This window comes from Odocoileus virginianus, chromosome 22 (assembly GCF_023699985.2).
Source record: "Odocoileus virginianus isolate 20LAN1187 ecotype Illinois chromosome 22, Ovbor_1.2, whole genome shotgun sequence".
Taxonomy (NCBI): domain Eukaryota; kingdom Metazoa; phylum Chordata; class Mammalia; order Artiodactyla; family Cervidae; genus Odocoileus; species Odocoileus virginianus.
The window spans coordinates 48,860,338-48,874,263 of record NC_069695.1 but is presented as its reverse complement, the minus strand read 5'-3'; the positions used below and the strand labels follow the sequence as shown (position 1 = coordinate 48,874,263).

The following is a 13,926-nucleotide window of genomic DNA, read 5'->3' as shown; positions in this document are numbered from 1 at the left end:
CTATTATGTATTTTGAGACTCCTTTCTAAATAAATATGATTGTAACACTGTACTGCAATATTTTCTAAGGTCAGCATAAAAAAAAAAGTCACTCAGTCGTGTCCAACTCTTTGCGACCCCATGGACTACACAGTCCATGGGATTCTCCAAGCCAGAATACTGCAGTGGGTAGCCTTTCCCTTCTCCAGGGGATCTTCCTAACCCAGGGATCGAACCCAGGTCTCCCGCATTGCAGGTGGATTCTTTACCAGCTGAGCCACAAGGGAAGTCATAAGGTCAGTCACAAGGTCAGTATAGGCTATCTTAAATACAGCTGAACGATGTGAAGATTCTGAAAGCTGTGAGAAGGTAAAGCTCAGATTGTCCACTTAATGTGCACTCTTTTGTGGCAGTGTTATCTGAAGTCAGAATAAGTGTGTGTGTATGTGAGTAGGTGGGTGTGGCATGCTATCCTCCCTTACTTTCCTGTATCCCGTGCCAGATTCTGAATCAATAGGAAAACAGCTGACAACACTAGACAAAGATGATTAAAGCAAAGAACTTAATCAATAACCACTTTAATCTTAGCAACATGTGTTATACCTTTAAAAATTATTTGCAGGGTATATGAACTTGGGCAAACTCTGGGATGATGAGGGACAGGGCAGCCTGGCATGCTACAGTCCATGGAGTTGTGAAGGGTCAGACACAACTTGGCGACTGAACAAAACCATGCCCAGTATATTAATAATGCATATATATGGAACCTAGAAAAATGGTATGATGAACCCATCTGCAGGGAAGGGATGGAGATGCAGACAGAGAACAGCTTTGTGGATACAGTAGGGGAAGGAAAGAACCAGCACGGAGAAGGAAGCACAGACACACACACACCACAATGCGTAGAGCAGAGAGCTGGTGAGACGCTGCCGTGTAACACAGGGAGCCCAGACGGGCACTCTGCGATGTCTGCAGGGGCGGGGTGGGGAGGGGAGGGTGGCCCAGCAGTGATGATATGTGTGCAATTACGGCTGAATTGAGCTGTTGTGCTGCAGCAAACACGACAACATTGTAAAGCAATTGTCCTCCAATTAGAGAATAAATAAACAATTTGCACAAATGTTTATTCTTAGCTAGTCTCAGAGTAAATAAGACCAAGCTGTTTGAAGAGTCAGGAAAACCTTCAAGGGCAAGTAGCAATTTTGCATGTCAAGAAATATGTTGTGGTTGGGACTGAGCAGTGGGTCTTCTCTTGGTGATGGGACCCCACAAGACCACCATGAGTCACAAACGACACAATAATTTATGACATCAATTCTGCACACATGTGCCTCTCATCGCTTAGGAGTAATTTCAAACTGAATCCAAGCCCACAATTGATAAAATATTAAAATAATGTTTCTGATGAAAAAGAAATGGTAGAATTTAACTCTGAAATGCCTTAAGGAGAAACCCCTGAATCTGTAATAACAAATCTTTCATAAAGGAATGATTCTAATCTGAATGTATTAATGACTTCAGGCATGTATCAGGAAGTTAAAGTTTTGTTTATATGAAGAGGTACTATGATTGAAAACTGTGGAAGGTCAGTTTTACAAGATAACATTATTTTAAAAAACACTTGCATTAGCTAAAACAACAAATACTTTCCCTTTATGTAGTAAAATGAACAGGTGTCCTGTCTAACAAACAGGTGTGTCCCTAAAGCAATTCTAGGGCTCAAGGGAGAGGGTTCATGTCAACTAATGAGCACTCTTCAGCATGAGGTTTTATGGATTACTTCTGGTTATTTCAGGGCGGATCTTGAAATGGGATTATCATATTTTTGGAAGAGGTCCATTGATTAGGAAGTGACAAAACTGGGGAATGCCAGTAACAACCTGTGCCAATCTGTGTGTCTGTGTGGGTCTTGGCAGCATGTACACACATATTCACTGGGATTTTTGAGCTACCAATAGTTGAGGCTGCAGTTTTGACATTCTGTGAGGTTTATGCCTTCCGCATTGTCCTATGGTATAAATCACGATCTTACAAACTTGTAGCTCGACTTTCATGGGCCAGAAGAAATGGAGGAAAAGTGCTGTTATCTGGACATGACAAAGCATTTTAAAGAAAAGTGTATATAGACTGGAAGAGATGAAAGGAATGGCTATGTCCATGGCCTTGGAGTCAGGGAGAAATTCACCCACGTGGAAGGTGTTTCCTGGGAAAAGGAAATCCTCCCAGCTAAGATTTTCCTTTGAAAGCTAAATATGGAAGAGTCTCAATGTGTGTGTGAGTGTGTGTGTGAGTGTGTGTGTGAGAGTGTGTGTGTGTGTGTGTGTGTGTGTGTGTTGTAGTATGTGTGTGTGATGCCTGCCAGTTTCCTTTAGGGTACCATGTACTTTCAGCAAGTCATTTAAATGGGTCAAACACTACGTCCTCCAACTAAATATTACTATTTACTAAAAGCACATATAACCCTTTGTATGAATTTAGGATTATTTAAAAACCATTGGATGACATTAAAACTTTACATGTTCTCTAGACTATATGCAGGAATTAATTTTTGATTTCTTTATTTTTACTTGGGTTTAAACAAACAGACTTGTGCTTTTTTTTTTTTTAATCTAAGCATGAGTTAGTCTTTATTTTATATTATCCCCTGTAACAATCAGGATAACACCATAAATCAGAATTGATTTATTTTCACACGGTAGCAAACTGAAATTAGAAGAGACTAAGGAACCTGATCTATTTAAGGGTGCAGCCCACATTCAGGTTTCGTCCTAAAGAGTTTACTTAGTAGGCTAAATCTGCCTGTGCTTCTTACACAGCTCTGGCTATTTAATTCTGTGTTTTTCCTATCTTAAAAAATTTATATTAAAATTTTACCTTTGTATAGTAGGTAAATTACTTTGACATTATTATCAAATCAGCAATAAAAATTATAATAATCAAAAGAGTACATTATATACTTGGATAGGAACCATATACAATCCCAGGTCTTTAAGGTAAAAGCATATAATTCACACCAAACAAGTTGCACACAGCAATGATTCCACCCACAGGCCTAATTTATTCACTTTCTTCATATTTCTGTATGTAGTACTTGATGAATGTTTATTGGTAAAGGGTTTTTTCCTTCTTCTCTCAAACTGAGAATGAGCAGCATATTTTAAGTAATATGATTATGAATGTTCTGTACTTAGCATAGTTCTCAGAAAATAAGTCAGAGAGATGAAATCCAAGGAAGTGTGGGAAAGAAACTGAAATATCAAAAGGAAGCTAGAAAAAGAGTCACAGGAATGCCTTCATGACTTTCTGAAACTAGCAACATGGGCAAAATTTGCGCCTGTATATATTCATGATTAGTTAGTGGGGGGAAAACATTTTTCTCAGTTCAGCAAAAAACAAAAAGTAATGATTTTTAATGGTCTATGAGATACCAGAATATTATTATCAGAATACACATGTGTATTCCATATGTGTATCTATGTTATCAGAATATTATTATTTATAATGAAATCACCATCAGAGTAATCCTGATGCTTTTTTACCTGTGCTCTCTAGTGTATAACCACAGATTATTCCAGAATTCCTTCTAACAACTAGTGTCAAGCTTCACCAGTATCCCTCATTATTTTAAAAAATACTAGTCATTAGAAATTAATAACATTGGAAAATTTCTATTTTCATACCACTAGATATTCCAGTGATGATAGTTAGTTTTAAAAATGGAGGAGAAAAAGCTTGTTACACTACTCTGATTTCATTATTCAGAGGCTTTAGACAAGAAGATGCAGCATAAATTCTTAAGAGACATCCAAAAAGTTAAGTTAGAGAACAGTGCAGTAATATGACACATAAACCTCAATTTTGTTATCTACACTCTGAGTTCTCATGCACTGTACTTCCTAAGGTGTAGTACAGACTTCCCTTGTGGCTCAGCTGGTAAAGAATCTGCCTGCAAGGCAGAAGACCTGGGTTTGATCCCTGGGTTGGGAAGATCCCCTGGAAAAGGGAAAGGTTACCCACTGCAGTATTAAGGCCTGGAGAATTCCATGGACTGTATAGTCCATGGGGTCGCAAAGAGTCAGACACGACTGAGCGACTTTCACTTTCACTTTAAGGTGTAGTATGGAAGTGTAGTAAGAAATCAGAAGTTGTTAAACAGGAGATGGCAAGAGTGAACATTGACATTTTAGGAATCAGTGAACTAAAATGGACTGGAATGGGTGAATTTAACTCAGATGACTATTATATCTACTACTGTGGGCAAGAATCCTTTAGAAGAAATGGAGTAGCCATCATAGTCAACAAAAGAGTCTGAAATGCAGTACTGGATGCAATCTCAAAAACGGCAGAATGATCTGTTTCCAAGGCAAACTATTCAGTATTACAGTAATCCAAGTCTATGCCCCAACCAGCAATTCTGAAGAAGCTGAAGTTGAATGGTTCTATGAAAACCTACAAGACCTTCTAGAACTAATATTCAAAAAAGATGTCCTTTTTATTATAGGGGACTGGAATGCAAAAGTAGGAAGTTAAGAAATACCTGGAGTAATGTGCAAATTTGGCCTTGGGGTACAAAATGAAGCAGGGCAAAAGCTAACAGAATTTTGCCAAGAGAACACACTGGTTCTCCAACAACACAAGAGAAGACTCTACACATGGACATCACCAGATGGTCAAAACTGAAATCAGATTTATTATAGTCTTCACAGCCAAAGATGGAGAAGCTCTATATAGTCAGCAAAAGCAAGACCAGGAGCTAACTATGGCTCAGATCATGAATTCCTTATTGCCAAAATCAGACTTAAATTGAAGAAAGTAGGGAAAACCACTAGACCATTCAGGTATGACCTAAATCAAATCCCTTAAGATTATACAGTGGAAGTGACAAATAGATTCAAGGAATTAGATCTGACAGACAGAGAGCCTGATGAACTATGGATGGAGGTTCATGACATTGTACAGGAGACAGGGATCAAGACCATCCCCATGGAAAAGAAATGCAAAAAGGCAAAATGGCTGTCTGAGGAGGCCTCATAATTAGCTGAGAAAAGAAGAGAAGCAAAAGGCAAAGAAGAAAAGGAAAGATATACCTATTTAAATGCAGAGTTCCAAAGAATAGAAAGGAGAGATAAAGCCTTCCTCAGTGATCAGTGCAAAGAAATAGAGGAAAATAACAGAATGGGAAAGACTAGAGATCTCTTCAAGAAAATTAGAGATATCAAGGGAACTTATCATGCAAATATGGGCACAATAAAGGACAGAAATGGTATGGACTTAGCAGAAGCAGAAGATATTAAGAAGAGGTGGCAAGAATACAAGAAGAACTATATGTAAAAGATTTTCACAACCCAGATAATCACAGTGTGTGATCACTCACCTAGAGCCAGACATCCTGGAATGCAAACTCAAGTGGGCCTTAGGAAGCATCACTACAAACAAAGCTAGTGGAGGTGATGGAATTCCAGTTGAGCTATTTCAAATCCTGAGAGATGATGCTGTGAAAGTGCTGTACTCAATATGCCAGCAAATTTGGAAAACTCAGCAGTGGCCACAGGACTGGAAAAGGTCAGTTTTCATTCCAATCCCAAAGTAAGGCAATGCCAAAGAATACTCAAATAACTGCACAACTGCACTCATTTCACATGTTAGCAAAGTAATGCTCAAAATTCTCCAAGCTAGGCTTCAACAGTATATGAACTGGGAACTTCCAGATGTTCAAGCTGGATTTAGAAAAGGCACAGGAATCAGAGATCAGATTGCCAATATCTACTGGATCACTGAAAAAGCAAGAGAGTTCCAGAAAATCATCTACTTCTGCTTTATTGACTATGCCAGAGCCTTTGACTCTGTGGATCAAAAAAAATGGAAAATTCTTAAAGTGATGGGAATACCAGACCACCTGACCTGCCTCCTGAGAAATCTGTAGGCAGGTCGGGAAGCAACAGTTAGAACTGGACATGGAACAATAGACTGGTTCCAAATTGGGAAAGGAGTACATCAAGGTTATATATTGTCACCCTGCTTATTTAACTTATAAGCAGAATACATCATGAGAAACGCTGGGCTGGATGAAGCACAAGCTGGAATCAAGATTGCCGGGAGAAATATCAATAACCTCAGATATGCAGAGGACACCAGCCTTTGACAAAGAACTAAAGAGCCTCTTGATGAAAGTGAAAGAGGAGAGTGAAAAAGTTCCTTAAAACTCAACATTCAGAAAACTAAGATCATAGCATCTAATCCCATCACTTCATCAAATAGATGGGGAAACAGTGTAAACAGTGAGAGACTTTATTTTTGGGGGCTCCAAAATCACTGCAGATGGTGACTTCAGCCATGAAATCAAAAGATGCTTGCTTCTTGGAAGAAAAGTTATGACCAACCTAGACAGCTTATTACAAAGCAGAGATATTATTTTGCCAATAAAGGTCCATCTAGTCAAAGCTATGATTTTCCAGTAGTTATGTATGGATGTAAGAGTGGGACTATAAAGAAAGCTGGGTGCAGAAGAATTGATGCTTTTGAACTGTGGTGTTAGAGAAGACCATTGGATTGCAAGGAGATCCAACCAGACCATCCTAAAGGAAATCAGTCCTGAATATTCATTGGGAGGACTGATGCTGAAGCTGAAGCTCCAATACTTTGGCAACCTGATGTGAAGAACTGACTCGTGGAAAAGACCCCGATGCTGGGAAAGACTGAAGGTGGGAGGAGAAGGGGAGGACAGAGGATGAGATGGTTGGATGGCATCACTGACTCAATGGACATGAGTTTGAGTAAACTCCAGGAGTTGTTGATGGACAGGGAGGCCTGGCATGCTGCAGTCCATGGGGTTGCAAAGAGTTGGACATGACTGAGCAACTGAACTGAAGTGAACTGATGCTGTGGACTGAACTGTGTCTCCATAAATTCATAGGTTTAAGCCCTAACTCCCAAGGTGACAGGATCAGGAGATGGAGGCTTTGGGAATAACTAAGTTTAGAGGAAGTCATGAGGATGGGGCCCTCATAATGAATTAGCGCCCTTCTAAGGTAAGACAGGAGACAGCTTGTCCTCTCCCTCCACCACATGGGTCCACAGCAAGAACTCGGCATCCAAAGTTGTGAGGAATTAATTCCTGCTGTCTAAGCCACCCAGTCTATGGTATTTTGTTATGGCATCCTGAGCAAAGATATAATATTCTCCACATTCCCTAAAAATCTACTGAAAAACAACATAACCCAAGATTGTTTATTTAGACTCCAAATCTTTGACAATGCTTTAAGAAGAAATGTAGGACTACTACTGTCCATTCAAAACCTTATGTACAGTGAGTTAATGTATTGATTATTTATTGAAATAAATGGCAATGTCACAGAGCAAGAACGTAGGGCACCTGGACTGTACCTTAGCATTTTTCTAGGTGGTATGCAGTCTTGAGACAGATCTTTAATAGCTGGCATTGATCAGTATACATTGATTTAAAAAGGATTGGTCTGATGTATCCCAGTGTTCATAGAAGCACTATTTACACAGCTAGGATATAGAAGAAACCTCGATGTCCAACAAACACGAATGGATAAAGAAGCTATGGCACATATATACAATGGAATATTACTTAGCAATAAAAAGGAATGCATTTGAGTCATTTCTAGTGAGGTGGATGAACCTAAAGCCTATTATACAGAATGAAGCAAGTCAGAAAGAGAAAAACAAATTTAGTATATTAACAGATACATATGCAATCTAGAAAGACAGTAATGATGAACATTTTTGCAGAGCAGGAACAGAGACTCAGACATAGAGAACAGACTTTAGACACAGTAGAGGGTGGAGAGGGTGGGGCAAATTGAGAGACCAGCATTGAAACATATTCATCAATATATGTAAAACAGAGAGCTAATGGGAAGTTGCTGTATAATACGGGTGATTGTCCCAAAACTCAACCTGGTGCTTTGTGACAACCTGAAGGGGTGGGATGGGGAGGGGGCTGGTGGGGGAGGTTCAAGCAGGAGGGGACATGTGTATACTAGTGGCTGATTCACGTTGTTGCATGGCAGAGGACAACAGAATATTGTAAAGCGATTATCCTCCAATTAAAACTAAATTTTTTTAAAAAAAGGATTGGTCCTCCAAAATATTTTTGAGGTCCATTCAGTTCAAAGTTCAATAACTCCCCATGCACTTTAAAGGGAAGGAGGGAGCCGCACACTTACCGTTCTGCTCCCTCTGCACGCCGGCCGCCAGGAGATCGGGCTCCCCGAGGCTGATGTCATTGAGCCGGGTCCCCAGGCACTCCATGCAGAGGTGTTTGCACCACTCCTCAGCCTCCAGCTCTGAAAGGAAGCAGGCCATCAGAGTCAGGTGAGGCTGCCTGGGAAGGATGGAGAGGACTGCTTCCTGAACTGACTACCCAGGCAAGTGGTGAGCCTTCAAAATCCACCTTCAGAAAGCTAGAAAGCTATATTCAAGAAGTGAAGTAAAACAGCCTCCACAGTTGTTTCCCATGATTTGACATTATAATATTGTATCCATTGTATCTTAAAGATATTTTAAGTTATCCACATATAATTTATCTTATTTATAAAGAATAGACTGAGAAGATTTGCTTACTATCCAGTATACTTTAGATTGACTTAGTTTGGGAAGAGAACTTACTTAATTTAAATATTAAATATAAAAATTATGAAGTATATAATATTTAATTAAATATAAAATAAAAATATGTAAGTGGATAGCTGGAAAACGTCAAACTAGACTAAACGCGTGAATGTCTTTCTGAATGTAACACTGGTTTGTGCAGACCGAAGGTCTGACCTTTGAGCCATTCTGAACTGCAGTGGATCACAGATCAACAAAAGAATGTGACCACTTTTGTTTCTACAAACATCAGAAGTGGGCCATCCTTACTTTAAAAAATTAGGGATAGGATATTGAAAATAACTTTTCCCTTTAGGAAACTCCAGTTGCCTAAAGATATTAATTAGATCACTCTCTTTTTACTGCCGTTACTCTGCAGCTTCTCTGGATCTGTGTTTTTCCTTTGCTGAAAACACGAGAGTATCTCACACCTACACAGAATCTTGTAGTATCAAATGCTTCCACAAACATGGATGAATTTGAACCTGATATAAGACCTAGCTGGGCAAGATGTTTAAGGATTAGTGGCATACTTGGTCTCACATCCTAGCATGGGTCAGCACCAAGACAGAATTGGAAGCAAAGTGTTCTAATTATTTTTATATGCAGAGATCCAAAAGAATATGAGGTTAGAAATTTGGGGCCAAGCTCCCAAATCGATTCACAGAAATTGAATAAGAGCTTTCCATTGACATCTGCCCAGAGAAAAGAACTCTGTGGGAGACTGCGGATTCTTTTTACTTTCTAACAATACTCCATGGTCTACATAAAAGGGGGACGTTTGACTTTTTCACGTAGCATAAATCTGTACTAGAGCCATTTCTAACAACGATCAAAATCTTAAGCCAATTTCCACAATGTGTCTCTAGAAGTCCTTGACATTTCTGGGAAGGGAGACAACATGACTCCAGCTTTTTCTTTTTTACATTTCAATGTTTTGAATGTTTCTCCAAACTACAATACTTTAAATCACCAGAGAAGTCGCATGCAGTTAACACCTCATCTGCATGACTACCTGCGAGTATTTCCAGGACCCCAAAGACAGAAAGAAGAGTATCCACTATGGTATTTGGGGTGAAAATAAAAGTGTTAAGTATGACAAAGCACCCTTGCTCCAACGTTCCCTTTAAACATTCGTGGTCTCATGAGTCTCATTATCAAGATTTCCTGGGACTTTGTTGAAACTGGAGATCTCTTATCCCAGTTTGTTTAGTCCTCAGTTGTGTCTGAATCTCTGTGACTCTCTGAGGGCTCTGGAGGAGAAGGGGATGGCAGAGAATGAGATGGTTGGATGGCATCACCGACTCGATGGACATGAGTCTGAGTAGGCTGCGAGAGTTGGTGATGGACAGGGAGGCCTGGCCTGCTGCAGTCCATGGGATTGCAAAGAGTTGGACACGACTGAGCAACTGAACTGAACTGAACTGAACTGAGGGCTGTGGCTGAGCCTGGAGGAGCCGGGGCTCCAGGACACGGGCTGAGCAGTGAACAGGGAACCTGTTGAGGGACTTGCAGGGCGAGCAGGAAAGGGAGGGTGTGTGTCTTTGTGTGAGTGTGTATCAGTGCATGTGAGTGTGCATATGAGTGTGTCAGTGTGTGAGGATTTGTGAGAGCGTGAGCGATGAGTGGGTCCATGTGTCTGTGTATCCGTATGTGAGTGTGTGAGGCATTTGTGTCAGAGTATCAGCAAGCATTGTGTGTCTGTGTGTCTGCACGGATGTGCTGGAGGAACCAGGCTACATGGAGGGTGGCCAGGACTGAAATGGAGAGGCGGGTCCAGGAGCCACACTGCTGCCGTGACCAGCGTGGGTCAGCCCCGAGGTCACGGTCAAGTTTGAGAAGCAGCTGGCATTCTGTCCGTCCTCTTCTGGGTTGTGTTTGGTTCAGTTAGATCAGCCCCAAACGTTCACATCACGTCAAAAGTATTCACCTTTGTAGTCTGCACACTTGATCTAACAGTCTTGTTGCAGACAAGTACATTTGTTTGAGAATTATACAAGGCTTTGCGGTTTAAAATCTGTTTTCGATGGTCACCTTTCAAATAATTATAGCTGTGCTTTTTATTTGTTCTTTCTTAGGCAAATGCTCTGTGTTGAAGCCCTTTAATATCTTTTATTGCATGTTAATTTACTTTGTCCCATCATTATTTAACTAGCGATTTTCTCCCAGTTAACCTTAACTTTCACCTTTCTATTTTCACAGAACTGAGCAGATTAAATACAAAGGCAATAATGTCAACCCACTGCATTTTTCAATAATTATTTTCCTATAAAATTCAGTGCCTTTTGTCTTTGTTTTATCTTTCAAACATCTATCTTGCTCTACACATAGTGTGTAAATAATTAAATTTCTTTGCGGAGAAATAAAGGCAGAAAATATTCTAAAACATTTTCTGCATTTTCCTCTTCATGGTGGAAATGCTTTTTCATTTACATGTCTTTTTCGGGTAGCCTGCAGCTATGCTCAAATTCTTAATTCAGATAAATAACTTTTCTCTGGCACAGAAACCTAAATAACATTTTAATTATGTATAGGATTAGTTAAATAGAGAAATCTGGCAATTTCCAGAAAAGAAAAGCTGAAAGATGTTTATGAGTAACAAGACAAATAGTAGAGGAGAGAGACTAAACTGAGTGAATTATGAGACAAATGGGCTTATTGATTTTAGGGGAACTGTCAATCAGCAGTCCTGCAAAGGAGAGATACAGTCACAGACGGCGGCCACTCCTGAGCATCTTCCCATCCCTTCTGTTTAGAATTCTGGGGAAAGCACAGTTATATTCCTCTGCATAAGAGGACGTCTTTACACTAGACTCTTAATAAATACTTACTGAACAAATGATTAAATTTAAGCTTCATTACTTTCACTAAATTTAGGCCTTAGGATAATGACACGAGCATTAAATGATCCAAAAGGAGCTTTGAAAACAGTGAAACATTTTCTCCCACATATACAGAAAACAGGCTGTCAGCTAAAATCATATAGCAGAATTAAAAATAGCACCAATTCAGTTTCATGGTAATTTATGGTAAGATGCAGGCAAGACTAGCTTTATGTGGAAATAATAATTTAGTCCTCATTAGATTTGGCCTTTATTGAAAATCTTAGCAAAATGTAGGTAAAATAATACTGCTTTGTCTTCAGCAAAATCGGGAATTTTTAAGCATAATGTAATTTTTACCTGCTGGGCAGATTTGCTATAATTTGATGACAAATGTTGTTTTTGTGTTATTAAAGTCTTCTTAGATACATACTTTTCTGGAAAGTGAAGAAAAAAAAGTCTCCTGATGTAGACTGTTGCTCAAAGACCACAAAGAACTCCCTTATTGTCATTTGAAATTTATAGAGCCATTAAAATATACATTTTTATGATACTTTTCACTCTTAAAAATTGGCACCTACTTATCACTTAACTGGCCTAGTGGATGCATTGTGGACTTTTCTGTTTCTCTTACTTTTTCTGTAGGAGGAAGGCAAGAAGCCAGTGACAACCGACCTGCTCACTTCAGCAAAGACGAGAAGGCTGGGTTCACAGCAACGACCCCGTCTGCTGAGGTCCGATGGCCAGGACTGATCCCTTTGGAGATGTGGAACTTCTCATTTTCTAAGAGCTCCTTCTTTGTTTAGTTCCTTCAGACCCAATTTTGGATTGCACATCTTTCCTCTACATCTCCATTTCATTCTGTGTTTACTGTTATCATAGCCTTTATGAGGTGGTATAGTGGTTTAGTCATGTCTGGCTCTGCGACCCCATGGACTCTAGCCTGCCAGGCTCCTCTGTCCATGGGACTTTCCAGGCAAGAATACTGGAGTGGGTTGCCATTCCTTACTCCAAGGGGAACTTCCTGACACAGGGATTGAACCTGGGTCGGTCTCCTGTATTGCAGGCAGTCTCCTGCATTGCAGGCAGGTTCTTTATCAACTGAGCCACATGGGAAGCCCCAGAGCCTTTATACCACTGAGCTATCTGTTTGTCCTTCCAACCAATGTATTCTGATACTGGAGTGAGACAGACACTGATATAGTCTAGAGTGGGTGCAGCACTTGGATATGCAAACTAATACATAACTGTGGAGGGACTTCCCCGGTAGTCCAGTGGTTGAGAATCTGCCTGCCAGTGCAAGGAAAATGGGTTCAAACCCTGGTCCTGAAACATTCCACATGTCACGAAGCAGCTGGGCCTGTGCGCTGTAACTGCTGAGCCCACGCTCACTTAGAGCTGGCGCTCTGAGACTCGAGAAGCCAGCGCAACAGGAAGTCCACGCGCTGTGACCAGAGAAAGCCTGCGCGCAGCAGTGAAGACGCAGCACAGCCAGAGTGAATAAATGGATGAGTAAATAAATAATTGCAAAAAGACTCAGCACAGCCAAAAACAAATAAATGAACGATTCAATAAATAATTTTTTTTTTTTCTAAAAAAGAGCTTTTGTCTTAGTCACGTTCTCAAAAGGCCTAAAAGCAAATCCTTTCTACGCAGCAAACGTGAAGTACTTGGGAGCAGAAAGGAAAACATTTAAGAGGAGAGCCGCGTGTTGGAATATGGAAATGTTGCCAGTGCTGTGGTTAGCTGTGGAAGACTGACAGAAACCACACAGAGCTCTGAGACAATTTCTCTTGGCGGAGTGCAATTTATTACAAAAAGCCTTGACAGCTGCTCAGAGTATGGAATGGTACTTGGTCAACAGCCCCAGTGAACCTGGGTTGTGTTATTCTCAGAGCTCCCAGAAAGGAATGCAGCCTTGCCAGCACTTCAGTTTCTGCGCAGTGAGCCTGCTGTTGGACTTCTGTCCTTTAGAATTCTAAGATGATGAATCTAATCTGTGTTGGTTTAAGCTGCTGCGTGTGGTATCCTTTTTAATCTAAGAAACTGAACAAAACAAACAACAAAGGCCAATTAGTCTCTTCCTTTCTACCAGGAAAACCTCCAAACAAGCAAATTAATTTAAGGGGATGTGATCTGTGAAAAATTAGGAGGGTATATAGATCTGGATGGAACATGATGTGATTACATCTGCTTGAAGCTTAAGAAATAAAATAATGAGGAAAGATCTGCTGCTCAACAGTGGGGTCAGGAAGTCTCAAAACAGAGAATGCAAGAAGTGCCAAGAATTAACCAAGAAAAAGTAGGGGCTTGGTGGAGGGATGCTGAAAGAGGACTGAGGCCAGGTGGGGCAATTACTGGAAAGATGAAACTCAGCTTGCGTCTTAAGATTCAAGAAAGGACCGGGTAACTGGATGCATGATCTACAGGGAAGGGATGTAAAGGATGAAGAGACATCAGATTAAAAAAAGACTAATATGACTTAAAGGGACACTCTGGGTTTAGAGGA

General features: G+C 40.3%; 1 protein-coding gene across 1 annotated transcript in view; it reads right to left on the bottom strand.

The window, feature by feature from the left end:
* Window positions 1-13,926, bottom strand: part of DOK6 (docking protein 6) — a 385,596-nt gene that overhangs the window by 159,106 nt on the left and 212,564 nt on the right. Inside the window, exon 4 of the mRNA XM_070452939.1 lies at window positions 8,172-8,291. Within this exon, the coding sequence (XP_070309040.1) occupies window positions 8,172-8,291 (120 nt within the window). The remainder of the gene's footprint in view (window positions 1-8,171; window positions 8,292-13,926) is intronic.